At 50.0% G+C, this 26,386-nt stretch overlaps 2 protein-coding genes across 2 annotated transcripts in view; one reads left to right on the forward strand and one right to left on the reverse strand.

Annotated features, from left to right (window-relative positions):
* Positions 1 to 265: 265 nt before the first annotated feature.
* LOC116945206 (annexin A13-like) lies at positions 266 to 21,617 on the reverse strand. The gene is made up of 11 exons (XM_032959487.2): positions 21,378 to 21,617; positions 18,219 to 18,294; positions 14,584 to 14,678; positions 12,065 to 12,235; positions 11,191 to 11,224; positions 10,400 to 10,479; positions 9,782 to 9,850; positions 6,383 to 6,484; positions 2,925 to 3,000; positions 1,786 to 1,898; positions 266 to 901 (listed from the first exon to the last, which is right to left on the reverse strand). Exons 1-11 carry the CDS (start codon positions 21,390 to 21,392, stop codon positions 782 to 784), a joined length of 951 nt encoding a protein of 316 aa, XP_032815378.1. The 5' UTR covers positions 21,393 to 21,617; the 3' UTR covers positions 266 to 781.
* A 3,607-nt stretch (positions 21,618 to 25,224) lies between these two features.
* Positions 25,225 to 26,386, forward strand: part of FAM91A1 (family with sequence similarity 91 member A1) — a 35,891-nt gene continuing 34,729 nt past the window's right edge. The window contains exon 1 of the mRNA XM_032959488.2: positions 25,225 to 25,539. Coding sequence (XP_032815379.1) covers positions 25,468 to 25,539 — 72 coding nt within the window. The 5' untranslated portion in view covers positions 25,225 to 25,467. The remainder of the gene's footprint in view (positions 25,540 to 26,386) is intronic.

Below are 26,386 nucleotides of genomic sequence, written 5' to 3' on the forward strand. Positions count from 1 at the left end.
TCCACGGTGGATGACCCTCTCTCGGATGCGTTCAATTCTGCTGGCCGCCACTCCGTTAGTATTCCCGCCCAGGTCGGTCACCGTCCCTTCCAGCCATGACGCGTCCCGCCCAAGCCCTCTCGGTCTCCTTTACATTCTGGACGATGCCATTGAACCTGGCGTGCGTTCTACAATCCACGCTCTCCCCTTTCTGTCTCTCGGTGTGATCCAAAGGATATTTCGCGTAACAAAACAAACGAAAGAGCACACCTCCATCCATACCATCGACGTTATACGCAATTTTTACTTCACCCAGTTTTCACATTGGAAGTCGCATGCCTTTCTGAATTAACAGTTGATTACACACCGGACCACGTCACCAACACCAACAGAGGATGCCAGCATGCATCGTGAACACGTCGCGATAAACATTGAACATCCTTGGCTCCTGGCTTGGGCAGTGCCAAAGTGGGGGGGGGGGGGGGGGTTGGGAGAAAAGGGGGCTATCCCCCCCCCACGTCGCCGACCTCCACCGCCAAGCAGATGGTGGGGGGAGGGGCAGCAACACGTTGGGGCAGAACAAATAGCCTCAAAAATCATCATAATTTATACTTATAAAGCACCTTTCACCCGGAGATCACAAGGAGGTTGCTGACAGGGATAGGTTCTGGCTGCAGCTTTATAGCTGTCAAATAGTTAAAAGCCGGAGAAAAATCCACGCGACAGAGGGAGGGAAACATGCAAACTCCAAGCATACAGGCATTGCGATCGAACCCACGACCTGCATACCACCACGGCGGCCCTAGCGGAGGAGAGCCAGGAGAATCTTCTTGTAGTCCCCGCCGCACTCGCCATCGATCCACTCTCCGAGCGGAGTCCCGTACTCGTTGTTGAACTTCTCCCGGATGGTCCCCAGGTCCACCTGAGTGCACATGACGCGGCAGCATGCAGGTGCAGTCAGGCCGCCCCCATCCAGAATCTTGCTCTGTTGCCGAACGTTCCTGCCCGTCAGATATTTGGTGGAAATTCGCCGCTGAACCGGGTTCACACCCAAGCCATCGGTTTGCGCAGGGTCTAGGCGACCGGTTGCATGAGCAGTTGCGCGACCGGTTGCAAGCAGTTGCACAACCGGTTGCGAACTTTCAAGCGTCGATCACCTAGACCAGGGGTGGGGAACCTTTTTTCTGCCAAGGGCCATTTGGATATTTATAACATCATTCGCGGGCCATACAAAATTATCAACTTAAAAATGATCCTGTTAGATTTGGTCAAACATTGAATTAACTCACCCCTGATGTGATGGCTGGAACTGCTTCTCTTTGGCGAGGCGTGTGATGATGTTAGCTGGTATTGATGATGTTGCTACTCGCAACTGCTTTTCCAGGTTTGCTCCTAGATTTATTGATTTCAAGTCCCGCCTGCGGTTGCCTTGGCAGGGCCACACCAGATGATTTTGCGGGCCTTATACGGCCCACGGGCTGGACGTTCCCCACCCCTGACCTAGACGATTTGTAGCGATGTATGTCACCACCATGTGACGCATTTGCAAACTGTCATTGGTCGTTACGATCCAGGATAATGCGTTGTCTAATTCCTTTGTGCAAAGCAGTTACAGGCAATTTATATTGCACGATTTAGTTCAGCAGCTGATTCCAAAGGTGTGGACCCGACTTTAGGTATGTAATTGGTTTCTTTTGGAACTCAAGAGGTGGCACACACTATCCGGACCTGTTCCAGACCAGAATCGTGCCTCTACCCAGACACCCCCCCCCCCACCTCCCCGCTTCCCCCACGAGGCCACCCTACCTCAGCCCGGCTGACGATGATGCGGATGAGAGTGTCGTCGTCGGTGCCGGCGCCCTTCATGGACCGGTAGATCTTTTCTGCAAAGTAGGCCTGAGCGTCCTTAGCGCAGCGAACTGCCGGGACCACAGTTGGACATGGGAACCAGGGCGCCCGTTCACGTCACGGTCGCCAACGCCACGCTCGCGTCTCGCGGTGCCCATAGCTCTCAAGTGAGTGTGCTGCTGTGTTCGACCACCACACTGCAGGTTGCAGCCAATCAACCGCTCGCCACACTGCAGGGCCCAACAACTCAACGAACTGCCGGGACCACAGTTGGACACGGGAACCAGGGCGCCCGTTTACGTTACGGTCGCCAACGCTACGCTCGCGTCTCGCGGTGCCCATAGCTCACAAGTGAGTGTGCTGCTGTGTTTGACTACCACACTGCAGGTTGCAGCTACTCAATCTCTAGCCACACTGCAGGGCCCAACAACTCAACCAATCACCAGACTGCAGGTCGCAGCCACTCAACCGCTCGCCACACTGCAGGGCCCAACAACTCAACCAATCACCAGACTGCAGGTCACAGGCACTCAACCGCTCGCCACACTATAGGGCCCAACAACTCAACCAATCACCACACTGCAGGTCACAGGCACTCAACCGCTCGCCACACTGCAGGGCCCAACAACTCAACCAATCACCAGACTGCAGGTCACAGGCACTCAACCACTCGCCACACTGCAGGGCCCAACAACTCAACCAATCACCAGACTGCAGGTCGCAGCCACTCATCCGCTCGCCACACTGCAGGGCCCAACAACTCAACCAATCACCACACTGCAGGTCGCAGCCACTCAACCACTCACCACACTGCAGCGCCCAACAACTCAACCAATCACCACTCACCACACTCCAGTGCCCAACGACTCAACCACTTACCACACTGCAGGTCACAGCAACTCAACCACTCTGCAAACGTGATTAAAATCGAGCTAATAAAAAATATACTTGTGCTAATTTTTCAGCTTTCTAGACCATTCTAGGGAAGAAAAAAAATGAGATAATTCGCTCACTCGTGACCTACTGTGCAAGTCACGAATGTGGTGGCTGTGTGAAGTGCATACCGTGCATGCATACACAGACGCGTGCGTACGTACCAATTGTCAGATAAGCCTCCTGTAGGATTCCTGATGCCTCGCTCTTGATGACCTCCTCGATGTCGCTGCCATGGAGCTGCTCGCACATGGAGGAAGAGGACAGCAGGGAAGAGACGGCCGTTCGTTTAGAGGCAGCCTTGCGCCACACACACACAAGATGTTGACTACCTCGTCGCCTGATATGCAGGAGGTCGTGGGTTCGATCCTGGCTGACGCCTGTATATTTGGAGGTTTGCGTGCCATTTTCTCGAGGTCCTTCGGGCTTTCCCTCCACATTTAGAAACGTGCATTTAAAGTATTCGCCTGCAATACATTTACACGTAATGATAAGCCACTTTGTTTCAGCTATCATTCGTGGCCAGGTCGCTTCTGAAAAAGAACTATGTAACTCAACTGGGCCTTACTTGGTAAAATAAATATATAGTTGAATAGTTTTTTTTTTTTTTTTTTATACAGCACACGCTACAAGGATGCACACGCAGTTCGTCTGACCGCTTAACGTTCGACAATCACGGTTCCCTTTTATCATCGCCACGCGAAACACGCTTCCTCACCGTGGCTTATGCCAGACCGTTCTTTGGAAAGCAGCTGTTTAATTTTGCGAGGGTACAACCCACCCCGCCACTCTGCACCAGTTATTGCCCGGAGGAAGTTTTGCATATTTCAGGTAACAATTTAAAACAGCACCACCCGTTCTGCGGGCATCGTGAAATTGTTAAATCTCTGAATGAATCTGACACGTAGTGCTTTCGCGACCAATATTATTCATAATAAAGGTTTTTGGTTTAGATCGCGTCAGTATAAACGTGTCGTAACCCGCCACCAACCGACACAGCCAACCGGTAAGGTTTGTCACGTAAACAAAACGCGCCAATTAGTTACCACTTCAGCCCACCGGCGTGTTGGAGAGTAAATTCACGACCTTTACAATTTGAGCGCCGTGACGTTTCGCTGGTAAGGCGCCGTCCATAAATGACGTCACGCGATTTTGGACGATTTTTGACCCCCTCCCGTCATCACGGCGTCACCAAAAGTCAGATCCCCCCTCAAATATGACGTCACAAAGCTCTGCCACCCCCCCAAAAAATATATAAAACATGCTTCAAATCGCTTTATACTATTGTCATTGTAGTGCATATTTAATTTGGCGCTGCACTCTGATGTTGTAGGAGAAAACATTTATTAAAAAGTCTATTTAATTAAGTATAACGTGTTGTCTATATTTATTTCAAGTTTCGCATTTTGATGTGATGTCATCACATCTCTCAAGCCCCCCCCCCCTCGTCACACCGTCACAAATGTCTGACCCCCCCCCCCCAGGTGTGTGACGTCATTTATGGACGGCCCCTAATTACATCCAGCCATCACCGAGCAATTTTGCCAGAATTGTCAAGAGATCCACCCGCTTCCGCTCTTGAATGAAGTTACACAAAGCGGCGGGACTGTGGCGGCTTCCAGAGCCCCTCGTGTTTTGAGATGTCGCTCTGAGCCCGAACTCCATGTGTGGTGGTGATCAGGTGTAGGCTGCAGTGTACCTGGGTAGTGACACGCCAGTGGCCTACAGGATGCTACTCAATCGTTGATTAGTAACTTCGATGTGCCATCCTACCCGGTCGCTCCCTCCACTGATAGGCATGCTTAGAAACATGCGTTTGGAGTATTCGGCCTCTATCAATTTCCGCGTGGTAAGCCACTTCGTTGAGCTATCATTTGTGGCCAGGTCGCTTCTGACAGAGAGCTACATAGCTCAGTTGACCTTACCTGGTAAAAATAACAATAATTCTGCCATTGGCCATTCGAGAATCAACTGCTGTGCTGCCATCTCCTGGCCGCAAAGCAAGGCCACAACAGGCGCCTGGTAATGGCTGGGGTCGTCTCCCAACCCGGCACGGCACAGGCTCGACGTCACTGAGCGTCAGACATGTGATGAGAGAGAGGGGACTGTCGTGGGTGATTTATTTTTTAAATCGGGGTAGCTAAGCATAACCCCCCCCCCGAAAAAAAGCACAAAACGCCAAGTGGCCAGCAACAAATAGCACGATTAACGTTGTAATGTGTTATTGGCTAATGTATTGTGTTATAGTTAACGGTAGTAATGGGTAAGAGTTAAATATTATTTTCCTGAATTCAGCAGGGTTATTATAATAACTTGGGAAATGAGACGATGGGAGGGGATTCCAAAGTGGAGCAGTGCTAGGAAAGAAGCAGTGTGGTGAGTGGGTGGGTGAGTGAGTGTCTAGTTGTGACCTGCAGTGTGGTGAGTGTCTAGTTGTGACCTGCAGTGTGGTGAGTGGGTGGGTGAGTGAGTGTGTTGTTGTGACCTGCAGTGTGGTGAGTGGGTGTCTAGTTGTGACCTGCAGTGTGGTGAGTGGGTGTCTAGTTGTGACCTGCAGTGTGGTGAGTGGGTGTCTAGTTGTGACCTGCAGTGTGGTGAGTGGGTGGGTGAGTGAGTGTCTAGTTGTGACCTGCAGTGTGGTGAGTGGGTGGGTGAGTGAGTTTCTAGTTGTGACCTGCAGTGTGGTGAGTGGGTGGATGAGTGAGTGTGTTGTTGTGACCTGCAGTGTGGTGAGTGGGTGTCTAGTTGTGACCTGCAGTGTGGTGAGTGGGTGTCTAGTTGTGACCTGCAGTGTGGTGAGTGGGTGGGTGAGTGAGTGTCTAGTTGTGACCTGCAGTGTGGTGAGTGGGTGGGTGAGTGTCTTGTTGTGACCTGCAGTGTGGTGAGTGGGTGGGTGAGTGTGTTGTTGTGACCTGCAGTGTGGTGAGTGGGTGGGTGAGTGAGTGTCTAGTTGTGACCTGCAGTGTGGTGAGTGAGTTGTTGTGACCTGCAGTGTGGTGAGTGGGTGGGTGAGTGTGTTGTTGTGACCTGCAGTGTGGTGAGTTAGTTGTTGTGACCTGCAGTGTGGTGAGTGAGTTGTTGTGACCTGCAGTGTGGTGAGTGAGTTGTTGTGACCTGCAGTGTGGTGAGTGAGTTGTTGTGACCTGTAGTGTGTTGAGCGGGTGAGCGGGTGGGTGGGTGTGCAGTTGTGACCTGCAGTGTGGTGAGTGGGCTAGTGGGTGAGTGGGTGAGTGAGTGTCTAGTGGTATCCTGCAGCGTGTTGAGCGGGTGAGTGGGTGGGTAGGTGTGTAGTTGTGACCTGCAGGGTGGTGAGTTGGTGGATGGGTGTGTAATTGTGACCTGCAATGTGGTGAGCGGGCTAGTGGGTGAGTGAGTGTCTCGTGGTGACCTGCAGCGTGGTGGCGGTTGAACACGGTGCGATTGAGACGAAACGGTGAGTCTGGTTGACCGAGTCCTCAACGCGGCTGGTGGAGTTGGCGAGTGACGTGGTAGCAATAGCAGCGTGACAAGGAAGAGACTGACCGCCGGTGAGCGAGCTACTCGGCGACCGTGGTATAGCATCGATGGAAGAGAGACGAGGAGGCGATTGGAGTGGAGCTTGTCCGTAGGAATTGAGACTCACGATTTCGTACGCGCAGAACGTGGCTCGCAGCTGCATGTAGTTTCGCTTGGCGAGCACCGCGTTGAACACGAACTCATCCGTGCCCCACTTGCCCTCGCCGGCCTGTCATCGCACAAAGGCAAAAGGTCCCCCCGTAGAGCCTCTGCTTGACTACTGTGACATCGTGTATAAATCAGCCCCAAGTACTGCACTGAAGAAGCTTGATTCCATCTATCACTCGGCCTTAAGGTTTGCATTGAACTGCCCATATAGGACTCACCACTGTGATCTCTACATTGGGTCAAACTTAACGTCTCTTAATGTTCGACGGCTTGTGCACCAGATCTTATTTATTCAAGATGTACTTACAAAAAAATCCGCAGACTACCTGCTGGATCTCCTCTGTTTCAAAGAACAAATTTGACCTCAAGTCTTCGGTCATTTACCAGCTTCATAATTCCCTATTGCCGTACAAAAACCGGAGGAAAGGCCTTTGCTATTGATGCCCCCAGCGTCTGGAATGCTATTGCCAATAAACTGCAACTTGAATCACTACCTATGAGATCTTCACTCAAAACTGCTCTAGAGGAGTTGTACACCCCTAGCTGCCACTGCTATTCAGTGGCCTAAAATATGGCTCTAGGGTTTGGTGTTACATGTTATTTATATAGTTTATTGTAAAAAATTCGGTCACAGTCCCTATGATCACTGTTACATTGCATTTATGGCTTTTATTTTGGTGATTTCGAAAACGTTTTTTTTGGTTTGGCCATGTTTTTGTTTATTGTAGTACAGAGTTAGACTGATGGCCTTAATCTTAGTTGTCTTGTGGTTGTTGTTGTTTGACTTGCATCCCACTGGGATTTTTGCACACAGCGTTGGTGTATGGTGCTATTTCAGGAATATTTTTGATGCTTTTTTCCTGGATTTTCTGTTTGCACAGTCACATAATCACTTTAAGATGTTTTTCTTGTTCATATTTTTTTTTGTTGCGGTTGCACCCGATTCAAGAGCCGAATGGCTCACAGGGCTATACCAAATAAATGGAAAAATGGAAATGGGACAGACTGGTGGGGTAAGTGCTATACGTGAGTAGCGCCAATGATGGCCGGCACGGCGCACATGGGGTGGCCAGTACCGGTAGCGATGTTTACACACCGCACCAGGTACTTATTTGAGGCTGAGTCGACCTAGGGGAGGCCCAGGAACCAGTTCAGATAATCGTCGCTGATTTTGGCCGTCAGCGGGAATTGGACTCGGGCCTGCTAACTGCAACATCACCGTTTCCCATGCGCACGCACACATACACAGTAGTAGTAGCGATAGCAGAGTGATAAGGAGGCGAGTGACTGCAGTAAGTTTAACATTTCCAAGCGCAATTCATCTTCTTTACTTCACGCTACAGCCGGCTGGCTCAGCGCTAGAGCGAGCGACTCGCCATCGGAAAGGCTGCGAGTTCACATCCTGGTTAAGGGGGTTGACTCGGTCCATCATCTCTACTGGGGTCGATAAAGTGTGCACCACTGGGAAAGTCACCAGCGGTTGTCCTCTGGACAGACTTTCCCCCATCATACGAATGTGGAATCTCAATAAATTCGACATTTTTGGGCTTAACTATATTAGGATATTAATTTCTCACTTAATATTTACCTATATATATAAAAGGGAAATTTGTGAATGTGTGTCTGTTCGAAATATTTTGCATGCTTCCGAACATGCAACTAACTTGAAATTTGGCACGTGGGTAGCTTCCAGACTCCACACAATGCAAAACGTATAAAAATAGACTTTTTTTATTTTGGGGGGTGGGGGGAAGTGCAATAATGGATATAATATATTGCACGGCAAGTGAGCGGTGACGTCACATCTCTGATGTCACCCGCATGTGGCAGCGTCACGGAGTGTGCCTGCTGACGTCACGCATCCCCCCCCCCCCACCCTCCACATAGGCCGTGTCTTAATCCACGGCAAGAATCCAAGTCTCGGGCGAAGCCGGGGAGCAAAGCTGGTACACTATATATATTTTAAATGTTATATTCCTTCTTTAGGGCAGTGTTATTGACGAATGTGCATGCAGACCACTGGCAACGCAAAGCATTGTTCATCTCCAAGATGAGAGTTGCTTGTGTTTTGGGATGTGACTTGTTGAATTGAGGCATTGTTGAGCTGTTTGCTCGAGTGTAGTCTGCTTAAACACAGGAGCGCAGAGCGCTCCCCTTATCCGTGGTGATGGATAAGGGGAGCGATATTGCAGATCCTTACTCCACTTATCCGCCGGGTCAAAAAACTGTGGATCATGACAGAAAGTTGGAGGGTTATGGTTATCTGTATGTTGAACTTCTTTCGCACCGTACGTAGCCAACCGTGCTAAACGCAGGGCTGAGGGAAACATGAGATTTCGCGGAATTTCCAGCTGCCACGGATAATTGGAGTTGGGGGTAATAGAGTCGCGGATAAGAGGAGTTCTGCTGTATATTACTATAATTATTACTACTATGCTTGTTTACCCGGAAAAGCCTCCTCTCTGAGTCTCAAGACTCCTTTTAAGGAGGCACCTGTGAAGTATTGGGGGGGTGAGGGGGCGATGATTGCCGCTATTTGCGATGCCACCGCGTGCGGAAGGGAAAGTATAATTCTGACTCGACCTGACATCATTTTGGCAAATCTGGAACGTGACGTCGGCAACGCAAGGCCCAACCCCCCCCACCCCCCCCCTCTCTTGCGAATGACGTCACGGGATCTGTGACGTCCACCGTGAAGGGGACGCCGCGGGTCGTTGCTGTGGTTTGATCCACCCACGGCGGTGTTCACCCTTTCCCGTTGCGAGAGATCTGCAAGTTGCAGGGTGGGGGTCCCTCTCACCGCCGAATCTCAGGGACGCGCAAGCGGCTCGGCGTAAATTTTAATTAAGAGAGGCGTGGCGCCGCTGTTTTTAAAGACGTTGCGCTCACCACAGACAACTGTAGCGAGACGACCACCGCACTCGACGATAGCCGCGCGCCAAACTGTGCCACACGCCCTCCCGCATGACCTGAAGATGTACCGATACATTTATTTTATTATTATAATTTTTTTCCCGTCGGCTCCATTCTGATGACGTACGCATGTCAACGGAACGTACGTCATCAGAACAGAATCAGAAGGAGAGGTGATGACACGCGTACGTCATCGGTGAACTGTAGCCAAACTGTGCCACACGCCTGAAGACGTCCCAATAAAGTGATTTTATTTTTTCTGCCGATTCCATTCTGATGACGCACGCATGTCATCGGAACGTACGTCATCGGAATGGAATCAGAAGAAAAACTGATGACATACACGTCATCGGAATGGGAAAGGTTTAACCGGGTTTTGACCCGTGAACCCGGAACGCGAGGCCACGTTGCCACCCTCCGTAGAACGCGGGGCTGTCAGGCGTACTTCATGCAGTTCCCGCGCATCCTCCTCCGCCTGATCTTCATCGATGTCCGACTCCGAGTCTCGATCTCCCTGCGGCAGACATGAGGAGTTTCGTCATCTTCATCATCGTCGTAATTATCTTCCATCAATTATCGTCATCGCCATTCATTCATCGGTATCATTATTACTATCATCACACCTCCGATTGCCACGATGGGTTACGCACTGTGCAAAAGAATTTCAACACACATACCTCATCAAGCAATCAATTTAATTGCTTATCATTAACATTATCATAGTGAATCAATTATCATTTATTATTCCCATCATCACCACCACCATCAACAGTCATCATCACAATCACTCATCATTATCATGATCATCATCAGCTATAGTCAGACCACTGCCGGATGAAGGCCTCCTCAAGCTGCCGGTACCTCTAACGATCCTGCGATGACAACAATCCACCCAGCGCCTGCATTGTTATTGCATTATGGTTGCAAAGGATCAGACAAAATAATAATTTTGCCAATACCCTGCAAATGCGGCGGATAATAGGAAGATCTGCCATGTGGAAAATATGATTTTGCGCCGGATGATTCAGAGACACAGATAGCAGGAGTGGGACTGTAACTGTACCTGCACGAGTGCCACGAGAAGATTCTTGAGGTCTCCGCTCGTCTCGCTCGACAAGTCCGACTCTAAGTCTCGGTCAAAAACTGCAAAGGGTCAGCGACGTTGTCCATCAGTGACCTCCACACCAACACGCGGCGTCTCTCTCTAGTACGGCAGCCCCCCCCCCCCACTCCTTCGCCCGCCCCCCCCCTTATCCAAACCACAGTCCCAGAACCCCCTTCTTCCCCAGCCCAACTTCATGGCACTTAGGAACCCCCTACTGGCGGGCGGGCGTCAGTGCTCGAACAAATCAGGTCACCGCGTGCGAAATAAAGCCAGGTCCTGCGATTTCATATCAGGGCTCTACGACACATTCGACCACGAATGAGTCGTGACGTTGCCAACACGGCGGCGCCTGGCATAGCATCGATAAGGCTCGAATATGCAACTCGCTACTTTACGGGACGTCTGGCAAAAAACATTACCAAGCTGCAGCGCGTACAAAAAAATGTTGGCACGTGTGGTTGACGGGTACTGGAAGATCCGACCGTGGTCCGTCCAGTGCTCGCTGAGCTGCGTTGGCTTCCGGTTACCGAGCCCATACATTGGAAGGTCGCACTCATTACACACAACGTACTTGTCACAAATGAACAACTGGCGGATTAATGCCCACTCGCAGCCCGGTGCAGCGTCACCTTGTGACGCACAGGGCCAGCTGCCACCAGGGGGTCCCCTAGGCTTAAGATTGGAGTGACTGAGATGTGACACTGGGGAATTTAATCACCAAATAAATAAAAATCTAAATTCTTACTTACTCTCATTGTAAGACAAGCGTATTGCGTTGATATTCTGCAGAACACAGGATGAGCATGGGTTAGGGCATTATAATCAGGCAGTTTAATTTTAATAGGTGCAGTTCGTGAAAGTGATACAAACTTGAATTACGGTACTTTAATTCTTAAACACATTCTTAACACATTAAACACAAGAACATGAATCCCTGCAGTCACGAAAGCTTTAAATCACAGTAAACACAGTTAAAATAACAACGCAAAAAATATGTTCAAATTATAAAAAAAAATGTGCCGATTTTTTATATCTTCAATATTGGTTCTTTACAATAACCGCACTTGCAATTGCATTTGACATACGCCCTTGTCTGCTTACATATTGGTACAAGAGTCACCCTATATCTGCTTAATGTTTCTGTAGCTTCATTTTTATTGTATTCTCATCAGCGATACCATGATTGCGCAACGTCGTTGTGTGCAACCGAATTGCTCATACCTGGATGTCTCTGCAATCGGTTGCGAGCAGTTGCGCAACTGGTTGCTCACAGCTGAGACAGACTCTACTGTCAAGCGTCGATCTGCTCAGTGGTTTATAGTCACGTAATTCATCGCTATGATTGGTTGCTGCGATCCTGAACACGTTCTTTAATTATTCCTTGTTGCTCAACTGCAAGTTAGAGGATGGATCCCGTTCACCGCTGAATCTCGGAACGCGCGTTACGAGATTCTGCGGTGACGTACATGCACGTCATCAGTTTGGGAAAGGGTTAATTAGCAGGCTACAGCACTCTCATCATTCCACCACTGGATGAAGGCCTCCTCCAGGTCATTTCAGCCATGGAAGCTGTCTGGCCATACTTCGCCAGGCCGATCAGCGCGGGGGCCGCGAGCGTCTCACCGCGTTCTGCCGCGTGCACAGGATCTCGACGAGCAGCGACTCGTCCGTGCCGATGCCCCGCATTGCGCCGCGTAGGAGCTTGGCGTCGTACACGCACGGCCGGTCCATCAGCGCCACCACCACGGTCTCCAGCTCGCCGCGCAGCTCGCCCTTTAGCACGTCCACCAGGTCCTGCGGGGCACACGCGCATACAAGCGCACATAGTCACTTCCCCCGCACATCCGATTAGCACTGTTGGCTACTTACGGATGCGAAAGAAGTTTCATACATTCATACATATACAAAGCTCAGCATACATACGTCACGCCGAGACGTGGATGGGAAGCGCTGCGTGTTTCCGCGTGTTGCTGAGGTTTGCCCTCGGCCCTCCCCACCCCTTCTCCCCTCCCCTCCCCGCAGCTGTGCTGGTTAATGGGGAACCGCGGTGGCCAGATGTTAACTTCCTCGCCTGGTATGCAGGAGGTCGTGGGTTTCATCCGGACCATGACGCCTGCTGTATATTTGGAGTTTGCGTGTCTCTCTCCCCGTGGTCACGTGTATTTTTCTCCGGATCCTCTGTTTTTTTCCCTCCACACATTTAGAATCAACATCACGCGTTTATAGTATTTTGCTGCTATAAATTTTCACGTGATGGGCCACTTCGCTAAGCTATCATTTGTGGCCAGGTCGCTTCTGAAAAAGAGCTATATCGTAGCTCAGTGGGCCTTACCTGGTAAAATAAACAATAATAGTTTGATAGTTTTAACGGTCAAGGCATCGAGCATTCATAAAGTCGCTCATAGCCCGTTCGTGGCCCCGAGGCATTTTTTTGTAAAAACTTTCAAGTTCCAATGGCGGGGGGTGAGTCTATCCGTAGGACAACCGCTGTCGATTTCCCCCCAACAATGTGGCGCTAGTTTCACTTACCCCAGAGGGACGATCGGCTCGGTCAACTTTCAAACACGAGTTGAAATCGCAAACCTGCCGACCGCGAGCCGCTCGCTGCCGGCTGTGGTGGACGCTGCCCGGGTATATTCACCACGAACGCACGATGAGCATCGTCTCCTCTGCATCGTCGCGAGCGAGATCCCGCGACATTGCTCGAAAAAAGAAGCCCGTGCTTGCCGGCGTGAAGGCCCGGAATTTTTCACGAATAAAAAAAAGTACAAACATATGCACGGTACGTCTACTCGTCCTGGCCATGATAATCCAAGGTTCGGCCGCGTAGTGAGAGGGAATGAGTTGATGGAGGTGAGTGGATGTGCGGTAGTCAGAGGGAATGAGCTGAAAGAGATGATTGAGGGAAGGAAAATAATGACGATGCTAGACGATGTTCGACAAGGGCGTATGGACAGGCGAAGCTCGCCGCCGAATTCAGTGCAAACACGTCGGAATCAGAATATTTATCCGGGAGAAATCCGATGAGCTATGAAGCTCTCTTTCACAGATGTCCAATAGGGGCGGGTCAGAACGTCACAACAACAGACAATACATAAATACGATAGGAGTGCAAAGTACAGGAAAGGTGAGCAAGCCACAAAAAAATGACAAATATACCAAAACTTATTCTTTGGTTCTTTCGGTAAAGTCACGTAGGTAGAAATAAAGGAAAATAAAACAAATCACCGCGTTTCGATCGCAACACAAGCAATCTTCATCAGGTGGAACAACCACAGCAGGAAAATGCTGAAGTAGGCGAAAACTTAACTTTTTATTTTTTATTCTACCAGGAAAAGCCCACTGTCTATGGACAGAACACAGAATGCAAATTTATCCCCACAGCTTCAGGATCACCAACGCTCAAAACATAAACTTTGCCTCGTTTCATTTACCTAAGCAAAGGACGTCTAGGGCCGGTCACGACGATCTGTTATCGCCCGTTTAATCTGTGTATACACAGCGAGCCTAGGCTTGGGAGATTGTGCTGCTGCTGCTGCGCAATGCGCCAGTGCCTGGTAAACTCGTACGCTGCTGCTCCTTGCTCTCCGGGTCAAAGGTCATCCGGCACCCCCACTGCACCCCCTCCCGTTGACGGCGGTGATTTTCCATTCACGAAAACAAGAAACACTACTGGACTGTGGTTGAGGCTGACGACTGTCGGCGTACAGGCGCTCTCTAAGCCTAATGGTGTGTGTCGGGAAAGGCAGCTCCATGTGTTACAGCCTTCCATGAGATAACCCACAAACTAAACTATTTAGATTTTAGCAGGCGAGGCCCACTGAGCTATGAAGCTTTTTTTTTTCAGAAGCGACCTGGCCAACGAAATGGCTTATCATGTGGACATTTATTGCAGCCAAATACTCTAAAATGCATGATTCTAAATGTGGAGGGGGAAAAACCGGAGGACCCGGAGCAAAATCCACACGACGACAGGGAGATCAACATGCAAACTCCTAATATACAGCAGGCATCAGGGTCGGGATCAAACCCACGACCTCCTGCATACCAGGCGAGGTACTTAACATCTTGCCACCAAGGAGGACTGGAGGAGTGGGGAAACTTCAGCTCTGGTGCGGCTTGCTCCAGGGAATCCCACTTACGTTTCCATACATCGACTTGTACGCTCGTTCGACCTCCTCCCGCTGCCGGGCCGAGCGGTTGGCGAGGATGGAGATGATTTCGTCTTCGTCCGTGCCTGCCGAGGGAGAGTTACTCTTGAGGTTTCACTGTCGTAACGAGCACACGGTTCATATGGATAAGGAATTGTATTCATATGGCACCAGCAACTCTAAGCACAAAGGTATACAAAGAAAAAGATCCCCCGTATAGCCTGTAACAGATGGTTGGGGCAAGTGCTGTTAGCGAGCACCTATGAAGGCAGGTACAGCACACGAGGGGGTGGGTGGCCATCACCACGCCCGACCGCCTTTGTCTCCCCAGTGGCGATGTTTACACACCACACCAGATACTGCTGCACCACCGCTCCCTACAGGTAAACTTCACAATCATTCCTGTGCCCATCTGCAGTATTATAAAAAATGTTATCCTGGGGGGGGGCCCTGATGACAGCTGTGTGACACAAGGTGACGCAGTACCAGCCCACAGGTGGGCAATCATTCGTCAGGGGGGACGGCGATGTTGCTCTCGGTTATTTTTCTCCCAATGACAGTGTTGTTTCGCGAGCACGTAAATTTGGACCGTGACAAATTTGAGCCGTGGAAAATTTGGACCACGACTGCCGGTATTACAAGGCCTAGTCTCTTTCGAACGACGTCACAGGAAATTCGTAACGTCCACTGCGATGCAGACGGCGTGCATTAATCGTTAATGCAGCCGCAGTATTAACCGGGGTGGCCGGTGGGGAGGGGGGGGGGGCATGACCGCTTTGGAGTGATCATGCCTGGACCCCCATCGCTTCTGGAGGTAAGCATTGGCGAAAGGCACAGATTCGTGAGACTCTCAAAGTCAATGGGCTGGACGTGGCAGTGCAGCGAGAGGGGGTTCAGATCGCACATTCGTGACGTGACGGGTCATCTCCGGGTAGCGGCAGTTTCCTTCGATGTGCAAAACACTCCTCGAAATGGAATTGGCCAAATATTTTGGAGAGAAAAAAAGATTCCTGACACCTAGTGAGGCTTTCTCGGATAAACATATTCACATGAGTATTTGTTAGAATAAACTGTTTGCTTTTAGCTCATGGGCGGAAGCATAAATCTGTACCACGCTGTTTCACAAAACTTTCGTGGTACCAATTTGTTTACTTGGAGAGTAAACATGTTTCAGAACTTGTTTGGATAGGTTTTTTTTTACCTAAAGTTTTGCCACATAAGGTGGGTATTGACATGTCAGATACCTCATCATGGCCCCTTGGCTAATCGTACGAGTTAAAGATGTTAAATAATGAAAGCCTTTATTTAAGAAAGCCTGCATTTTGAGGAGTGTCATGCATTAGGGATATTTGGCAAATTGCATTAATTCTTTTTTTTGCAGGGAAAGTGGTGTTATTGACGACCGCGTTGTGCTTTTGGTACATAAGCCGACGTTTCAGGCAAATGCCCCTTCTTCAGAGCAGACTATACAGCAAAACATCTCGCAACCAGACTCGAGTAATGTACGCATGTTGAACTTTTTTCGCACTGTACGTAGCCAACCACACTGATCGGAGGTGCGGGGAAAGGACAACAAACTAAACACGGAAATAATCTTTAAATACATTAATTTTAAATCTAGATTTAAAAGTGCAGAGCTCCAGCGGCTTCACAACATCGCAAAGGAGAGCATTCCAGACGGCCGCTGAAGCGCATTCGAAAGCGCCGCGCGATGCAGTGAGCGAGAATTTCGGACGAGGCGTAAAAGGCGCTGTCCGCAGTGCCGCAAATACACCAACACAAACGGGAGCCAAACAACGCCTTTCTCGCACTGAGATACCGCGTGCTCTGATGGCCTCTGAGCATGGGCGGATCTATTAACTCGCGGTGGCAGTGTAGCCCCGACATTTAAAAAGTCTCTTGAGGCTAAAGCGGAGGGGGGGGGGGATCGTTGGCCTTTGTACCGTATGCATGTTGGTGTCATTTGTGTTTATGTTCGGTGGGAATGTAAGTGGTTAACCCGGTAACTTAATCTCGATTCCTGCTCACGGCCAAACATGAGTGACGAATGTTTCTGTACCGATCATGGGCCTCCGCTAGATCGACTCAGCCTTAAATGAGTACCTGGTGCGACGTGTAAACGTCATGACTGGGGAGACAAAGGCTGTTTGGGTGTAGAGCTTGCCACGCCGCCTTCGTTAGGTGCTCGTTGACAACACTTGCCACAACAGCCTGTGTAGGCTATAAGGTGTTTATTTGTTTTCGCATGTGTCTGTGGCTGTGGCTGTTTCAAGGCGTGTATTTGAACAGGTTCATAGTTTATACCACACAGACCTCAAGGCTCCATAGTCTGTTGTTTCATATCGACCAACCTGTAATTCAGCATTATGGCTTGCCCCTTAAACGTGTTCTAATGGGCCAGTCAGAGCCACCTCAGAACCAGAGTGGAGTGCTGTGTAGATAGTGTTTAGATGCACCCTGGAGACAAGCATAGTACCAGGTCCAGAGAGGGGCTTTGAGAGCCCAAGGAGAGCGACAGATGGACACGGAGACACGGATAGAGACAGGAAGACACGAGGAAACGCACAGAAAGACATGGACAGAAACGGAGACAAACACGAGTGACACAAAGACACAAAGAGCTAGAGAGACAGACACAGGGAGACCCACGGAAATACGTGAATACTGGATTGAGAAAGACAAGGAGAGAGACAGAAAGAAATACAAAGGGAGACAAACACAAAGAGACACACGGACAGCCAGAGGGACGCAGAGAAGCACATGGAGAGAGACAAACAATGTTGGGGGGGGGGGTGGGGCATGTCCACCCGGTGGCAGGACGGTGTGTGTGAGTGTGTGTGTGTCTGTGTCCGGCAGGATCGAGGGGGCTAAAAGGGCGCGGCACGGGCTAGAGAAGAGATGGAGTGATGTGGTACAGGAGGACGTGGAGCTGAGTGGACTTGCCGATGACTGGTACCAGCGGTGTCAAGATCGGCCTCTGTGGAGGAGGCTCGTGAAGGACGCTACTGGGCAGTTGGAGGCAGTCGCCCTCCAACAACGGCGGAGGAGCGACGCTCACAACAACGAGCGGAGCGCCGGGTGGCTAAAGCACAGCAAGTTGGCACAATAGGGGGCACAGGTGGTGCATCAGCCAGTCATCTCAGTCATCTCAGTCAGTTGACCCGTGACACCTGGGTCTGCCCCGTGACCTCCTGCCAGCGGGCGTTCGACACTTCACGTGGCCTCAAGGTGCACATGGCCTGGCACAAGCGTCGTGGTGACGTCACCGCCACTTAGTGGCGAATGGCGGTTGTTGTTGTGTCTGTGTGTGTGTGGAGCGGTAGTGTTGCGGTTAGCGCTACGCTGCGCTACGAAACTGGCGACCCGAGTTCGATTCTCGCTCACGGCCAACACCAGTGATGATCATTTGAACCGGTCCTGGGCCTCCCCTAGGTCGACTCGGCCTCAAATGAGTACCTAGTGCGGTGTGTATACATCGCCACTGGGGAGACAAAGGCGACCGGGCGTGGTGCTGGCCACCCACCCCCTCGTGTGCCGTGCCGGCCTTCATGGGTACTCGCTAGCAGCACTTGCCCCAACAGTCTGTTAAGGCTATACGGGGGATCTTTGTCTTTGGTCATCATTACCGATCCCTCTGCACGCTTTGCACAGATCCTTGGCATCTTGTTCAGCGTCGAAGTCCGGAGAGTCTTCCACGGTCGGCTGTGAGCTCGCACGGGGACACACACGGAAGGTCACCGCCACCGCCCTCATACAATTCCGATGAACAGTCTTGTCGATGCTGCTCGCTGCTGTGCTGCAGTGGTGCAAGGTGAACAGAGACAGGGCTCGGTGTAAGAATACAAGTTTTGCTGGCTGGCTGGGACAGACAGTCGCGGACAAAAAAAGACGTGTGGGTTGCTCCTTAACAACAACAAAAAGTCAACGCGTTTCGTGTGTGACACTGCCGTCGAAGAAAAATGTATAACAGGCGAAGTGTTGTGCATGTTCTATAAAGAAGGGCCATTGCCCGAAACGTCGCCCATTCTATCTTTTGTCGTTTACGGCACTGTTATTGTCCAATTTTTTTAGTTAGATGTGAGATTGCTCTCCAATCTAAATCACGATTTACTGCTAAGCTGTCGATTCTTTATAATTTCACTCACATATTCCTATTTGGTACTAATGTATCTACCGCGGTGGGATGATTGGCTGAGTCAACCCCCCAATCAAATTTTTAACTCACAACATTTGGATTGCGAGCCACGATATCGCTGAAGTCACCAACCTGGCAGGCTACATTTTTAAAATGGCCCAAATGCAAAGGGCATAGCCACCCCATCTTTGCGGTGCCGGATTATCATCGTAGCAAAAGTAGCTACATATGTAGTAGCTACGGGCCCCGCACTTTCAAGGGCCCCGCGCTAAATGCTTTCAACCTATCAATATTCGAATCAGTGATTCTGCACGTGCTCTATTACTATAGTACTATATTGCCTTCAACGTTTATGAACGACTGGGTGTTTAAGGTTAGCGATTTGTCGTATTTTCTGGTTGCATAGCAAATGAAAAAATACAATTACTTTACTGCGTAAGTAAAAAAATTGTGTTTTAATATTTGTGTTTTTCATTTATTTAGGGCCCCTTTATAACATATGCTACAGGCCCCGCACTCGCTTAATCCGGCACTGATCCCACCGTTGTTATCATTACAATGACCACCATTAATCGGAATCAATCAGCATTTTCCATTCGCGTGTAGCTGTAAACCCATACGCAATGCTCCTTCATACGCCCTACAATTGAAGTAATGGATGGTACAGTGGGATGATGTCATCTCCCTCTCCTCTGCCTCCCGCGCCGACTGCTGCAGGGAATAAATGTAATAATTTCCCTTCCTTGACCCAGGAAAGCCTAACTGAGCCGAAAAAAACAGATAAGAACCTGATTTCTCACTCGATATTTTTTTCCCCGGAACGCTGCCAGGGCGTCTTGGAGTAGGGTTTATCAACGTAAGGCACTACCACTAGAGAGCCACAAGATACACCTATCCATGATCCTATATTATTGTACCAAACAAAAAAAATCCCTATAACCCTATGAACAGTTTTATAAGAATGTAGGGTAGAATGAGAATAAAATAAGGTGAGATGGATGTGACTGGATGTCAACATTATTCCCCGAACCGTGTTCCGGACAGTTCCGGATGAAATAAAGCACCAGGCACAGCTAAATACTGATTTTTTTTGTTTCCAGGAAAGTCCTCAATGTGGATGTTTGGTCCATTCCACGAATGAGTGTTTCGCTTCGCGTGGATGGAAACTGGAGGGAAACCTGGAGAAACCCCAAACATACGAGGGAGTAACACATACATTTCCAAACTGATGTCTTCATTACAACAGGCATTATTCATTAGTGCAGGTGCATTATCTAATAAAGACATTTTATCAAGGCCGTAGCCATGGAGTCAACATTGGGGGGACCAAATCCTCCAGGGAGTCTGGGGTCGTCGTCCCCCCCATAAAAATTTTTAATTTGAAAACTCATTTCCTGCCTAAAAGATAAAAAAATCACTAACACATGGGATGGACATGGACTTTTTATTTATTTTTTACAATAATGTCCAATAGTGTATTGTATTACATTTCTCTGTTTTTTTCTTTTTTTTACCTTTTCTTGTTTCATTGTCTGGAATGCCAGAGATATAAAGTACACAACCATAACCACAATCATATAAACAGAAATCTATGCATTGTTATATGAAGACAAGTCCAGATATTGTGGCCAAGGTTAAGCAAATCGTTTTTTATTTACATAGCATCGCAATTATTATTAAAAAAAATATATTTTTATAGCAATATATTGGGGGGGGGGACATTTTGAGCATATTTGATTATTGGGGGAGATGCCCCCCCCCCCAATATATAATAATTACGGCCTTGCATTTTATACACCTTTCTGAGATGCCTGTCCAGTGTGGAAAAGTAGACCAAATACCCTCCATAGGGGCACTCTATAGCTCGCCCCAATAGAGGCCCTTCCACCAGCAGTGTCGCGTGATCAAACAATTGCAGGGCTGCGCCTTTTACCTTTTACGTTTGTACGTATTGTATAAAGTCCATACGTTTACGTCTGCAACTGCACCTCTGCCATAATTATACACAGACCAGCATAAACCGTCACTGCACATTACATAACACGCTACCTGTAACCCCTAACACCCCTGCAGGCGTGTATGCCTTTCTTGGTTCTTTCGGTAAAGTCACCACGTAGAAGGGAAACAATAAAATAATACAAATATAAAACAATAAAATTCTCACGACGTTTCGACTGCAACACAAGCAATCATCATCAGGTGTGAAAACCACAGCAAGAAAATTTGAAGAAAAAAAAAGCTTTAAATCAAAATTAAAAGTCCATTGCTTAAGTGAATGCTTCACCAACCCACACTGACCAGCGCTGTGACGTATGTTCAAACGACCCTTACGACCGATACGACATAAGACGGACGGGTGGCCAGGTCTTTATCCAGCAGTGGATTAATTGACAAAGGGTTTGCGATCATTACTGATTTAATGTGCAAGTATTGTGAGTACAAAAAAAATCTGACTGCTATGATGAATACGGCACCATTTGTTCGAAACGGTCGCCCGTTACATTTATTTTCCCTCTCTATGGGCAGAGTTATTGACGAATATTCCCCAGTTATCACATTACGCGCGCGGATTTAACGTCTACGGCACGTTGTGCCACACGTCCATATGGCGTTGACAGTGTTACCACGATGGAGGGCTTGCCGGACTCACCTGCACGTTGCCCATGGTTTGTTGCTCAAGAGAGGGTGTCGCGCTGAGACCCACCAGAGCTCTGTTGGCAGATTGTGTCCCTGCCGGCTTTGTGCAGTCTCCTTGCCCCCGCCTCTCCCCCCCCCCTCGGGCGGTGCCTAAATCGGCGGTCGATAAGACCCAGACACAAGCAGCAGCAGGGCGTTGCCGACCAGTGGCAGTGCAAGCGTTGGGGCGTTTGTGTTGTGAGTGTGTGAGAGAGAGAGAGAGGGGCTGTATAGAGGAGCGGTGGGATGGCGGTTAGCGCTACGCTGCGCTACGACCCTGGCGAACCCTGAGTTGGATTCTCGCTCACGGCCAACACCGGTGGCGATTATCTGACACCGGTACTGGGCCTCCCCCCTAGGTCGACTCGGCATCAAATGAGTAACTGGTCGCGGTGTGTAGTAAACATCAGCACTGGGGAGATTTGCCTGGCGTGGTGGTTCTGACCACACCACTGCCTCAGAGGTGCGCTGTGCGGGCTTCGATATAGAGGTGCTCGCTAACAGCACTTGCCCCTATAGCCTGTTGAAGGCTACATGGGGGAGCTTTGTATTGGTACAGTCCTGTATTTGAGAATCCAAATATTTATTTATACTGGAGGAATCCGATGAGCTATGAAGCTCTTTTTCACAGATGTCCGGTAGTTTCACAGATGTCCAGAAAAAAAATGATTCCCTAACACGGCTCATGTCAATAGCATTGGCAGTGTGGCACAATCACAAACAACACACATCTCAACACGTTCGTTCATGGCACTGCCGTGAAGGAAAGTAAATATATAATCGACGTTTCGGTTAATGGCCCTGATTCATAGATATATTATGAAGGGCAAATACCAGAAATATTGCCAAGTTTTTTTCTTTCTCTTTGGGGCAGTTTTAAATATTAGCGGTGATTATCTGAGCCGGTTGTGGCGCTCCCCTAAGTCGACTCAGCCTTAAATGAGTACAGTACGTGGTTCTGGCCAAACAAACCATTCCACTTGTGTGCTGTTGCCCCATTCATAGGGCGCTCGCTAACAACACCTTGACCCGACAGCCTGTGGAGGCTATACGGGGGACCTTTTTCTTTTGTGTGCGACTGACAATTGACTTGAGTTTGCACAAACACAGCAATGCCGTACCATTAAGGTGAGGGGCCGTCCATAAATGACGTCACGCACCTGGGGGGTGGGTCAGACATTTGTGACGATGTGTGACGAGGGGGGGGGGGGTTGAGAAATGTGACGTCACATTAAAATGCGCAACTTTAAATAAATATAGACAACACGTTCTACTTAAATAGACTTTATAATAAATGTTTTCTCCTACAACATCAGAGTGCAGCGCCACATTAAATACGCACTACAATGACAATAGTTTAAAGCGATTTGAAGCATGTTTGATTTTGGGGGGGGGGGGGGCAGGGCTTTGTGACGTCATATTTGAGGGGGGGTCTGACTTTTTGTGACGCCGTGACAAAGAGGGGGGGTCAAAAATCGTCCAAAATCGCGTGACGTCATTTATGGACGGCGCCTTACCAGCGAAACGTCACGGCGCTCAAATTGTAAAGGTCGTGGATTTACTCTCCAACACGCCGGTGGGCTGAAGTGGTAACTAATTGGCGCGTTTTGTTTACGTGACAAACCTTACCGGTTGGCTGTCGGTTGGTGGCGGGTTACGACACGTTTATTCTGACGCGATCTAAACCAAAAACCTTTATAATGAATAATATTGGTCGCGAAAGCACTACGTGGGGGGTCAAAAATGGTCCAAAATCGCGTGACGTCATTTATGGACGGCCCCACGTGTAAACGGGCATAATAAATACACAGACACACTGAAAGAGTGTCACACTAAACGAGTGTGCGTCTGCACAAAGTCAACAGACACGATTAATGAGTCTGTCTGTTGACTTCAGTGCAAGTACCTATCAAGGCCGGAACGGCACAAATATGATTGGGTGGTGAGACCAGGACCACGCCCGCCCGCCTTTGTCTTCCCAGTGTTGATGTCACACCGCGCTTGGTACACAGATCGACGTTGATATACCCTGGTTCGCCAGGGGAAGGCAGTAGTGCATGCGGACTGTTCGCCATCTGTTTCCATCTGTACGGGGATGGAGTGTTGCCACTTCTTGATCCGGGTGCTTCGGCTTCCTCCCACTTGTAAGCCACCCATGAATTGGCCAATAACACCTTCACATATTGAGGACGGCAGAGCGTGGGCAATCGTTGTCATCTGCTCACTGCGGTGGCTGCTGCTGCTGCCTTCCCCGCTCGTCTGAGTCGTCATCCCTCTACGAGAGTGAATGAATACTGTGCGCTGCGTTACAGGTTGAACACATTCCTGCGGAGGGAGCTGGTAGGAACGTTGGGTTGCTCGGTCAATGGCCAGGCTCAACGGCGGCACCACGTGGTGTATTCCGCAAATATGCCCGACTGTGAGGGCGTGCACAAGCCGGCGTGAGTAGGTTAAACGTTGAGTTTTATAAGGGCACCACGGGGTGACCAGCCCCTCCCCACCCAGCCCCACCCCTCCTACTCAGCCCCTCCCCACCCTCCCCACCCAGCCCCTCCCCACCCTCCCCACCCAGGCCCTCACTCCCCACCCCACCCAGCCCCTCCCCACCCTCCCCACCCAGCCCCTCCCCACCCTCCCCACCCAGCCCCTCCCCACTCTCCCCACCCAGCCCCTCCCCACCCAGCCCCTCCCCACCCTCCCCACCCAGCCCCTCCCCACCCTCTCCACCCAGCCCCACCCCTCCCATTTTTGGATGCACGACGGACGGACACAATAATCATCGTATGGGCTGGTGTAACCAGGAGGTTCCTACCAGTAAATTGTTATATATATTCCTAAATTACTTAAGTAGAATAATAGCACACCCACCACCCCCTTCTGGCAGTCCTATGCCGCTGCTTTGTTCACCTTCTGACGCACAGGGACAGCTGCCAACGCAGGGGGCCCCTAGGCAAGCAAATAAAAACCCTCGCGAGCGATCGCCTGATGAAGCTGGTTGTAATCACCAGCGAAACGTCGTACTCCAAACATAAACGTTGTGGGTTTACTCTGCCAACACACAACCGGTGGTGCTGAAGTAAATAACTAATTGGCACGTTTTGATTACGTGACACAACCTTTGCTAATTAACTGTGTCGGGTGGTGGCGGGTTTAACGACACATTCATGTTTACAAACCTGGCAAAACACACGGTATACTCGTGTTCTTGTACAGGGAAATTGATATTTCAGATCCAAACGACGTAGAGCCGTTTTAAAAGGGAAAAACTATGTTTTTGGTCTTTGTGTTTCTCTCCCTTGTGATGGGACTTTGTAGGATTAATGTTGAGATTTATAAGGGGCGCGGGGTGACCGATAAGGTCTGATTTGGTCTGTAATAAGGTAGAGGGCACTGATAAGGGGTTGACAGGTTTGTATTTAACGCGATCTAACCCAAAAGCTTTTTTTTTGTAATTAATTATTACTATTATTTAATCGGCAATTAATCGTTAGTCTACGTTAATTAATCGCTCGCTTGCTATTACGCGCACGTTGCGCGCCAACCACCCGGAAGCGTTGGTGACAACGAAGGGCGGGGTGGGGCGAGGGGGCGGGGGGGGCGCGCTACATTTCTTAGCGCGCATAAGCACAGGCGAGGCGGGCGCGATCGCTCGCCATTGGCTGGCGGCCTTTCCGCTTCCGGACCAACGGGCGCGCTGGATGCGGCCTTGGCGCGCCAGTCTCCGCCCACGCCCCCCCCCCGCTCCCGCCCCCTCCCACCCGCTCGCGCCCCCCCCCCCGCCTGCCCCCTACCTCGCGCTCGCCACGGCCAATCAGACGCTCGACGCGCGTATGCGCTGTACGTATTGTAATCGATCTGTCCAATGTATCAGGTGTGGTGCTTCTGTTAAGGGATGAGGCCCTGCAGCAGTGTCCGCTGCCGCCGCCTTGTTTTTATTTAGTTCAGATCCAGCTTCCTCGTCGATATTGTTGTAAGCGGAGGGGCGGGGAGAAGGGGTGGTTGTTTTTTTTTCTTCATTTTAATAAAACCGAATAACTTTATCGCAGCGTCAGTCACAAGCCGACATGAACATCGACGTGGAGTTTCACATCCGTCAGAATTACGCGTGGGCGAAGCTGCCTGTGAACGTGAGACAGGTGAGAGGGGTTAGATTCCTTACCCCCCCCCCCCGGCACTCAAGGCCTCGTCCCTCTCAGTTTTGTATATTTTAAACAGATTTTATTGAAATATATATCTCTTAACGAGTGTGTGTGTGCGCGCTTCCGTATAATGTACAACGACAATATTACGTCCCCATAGGAAAAGTATAGTGCATCCACCAGCGTCTCGACTCACGGCGGGGTTTGATTACTCATTTAGAGATCGCTGAAGCTCATCAGGGGGCATTTTTTGTTTGTTAAGACGTTAGAGTGGCCTCGTGTGTGCGACCACCAACCAACGTGCTTCACGGGTGCTATAGGCTTGCGCTCGACTCTTGCTGCTGTGAGAGAGAGGCCCTCGTACGCCGTCAGCAGTGCTGCAGTGACATCCATTCGTTGTACTACTGTACTGTACAGTACTATGCAAGGCAAAGATCCCCCGTGTGGCCTTAACAGACTGCAGGGGCAAGTGCTGTTAGCGAGCAGCACCTGTGAAGGTCGGCGCGGCACACGAGGGGGCGGGTGGCCAGCAACCACGCCCGACCGCCTTTGTCTCCCCAGCGGCGATGTTTACTACATCAAATACAAGGCAGTAATTTGAGGCTGAATCGACCTAGGCGAGGTCCAGGACCGGTTCAGATAATCGTCACTGTGCATGCTACCCGCCTCGTCTAAACCAACCCGCGTCGATCCAGCGTGGTGAAGTATGGTCAAACGATTACCCTCAACCCCCCGCACGGCATGGTGGCGGATGTCCTCGTCCAGCAGTGGAGTGAGAAGGGCTGTACATGTCTATCCATACCCCCCCCCCCCCCCACGATGGTATCACCCTGTTTAATGTGCA

The sequence above is a fragment of the Petromyzon marinus genome, chromosome 23 (genome assembly GCF_048934315.1).
Source record: "Petromyzon marinus isolate PM22_M1 ecotype Great Lakes invasive population chromosome 23, UKy_Petmar_22M1.pri1.0, whole genome shotgun sequence".
Lineage (NCBI taxonomy): Eukaryota > Metazoa > Chordata > Hyperoartia > Petromyzontiformes > Petromyzontidae > Petromyzon > Petromyzon marinus.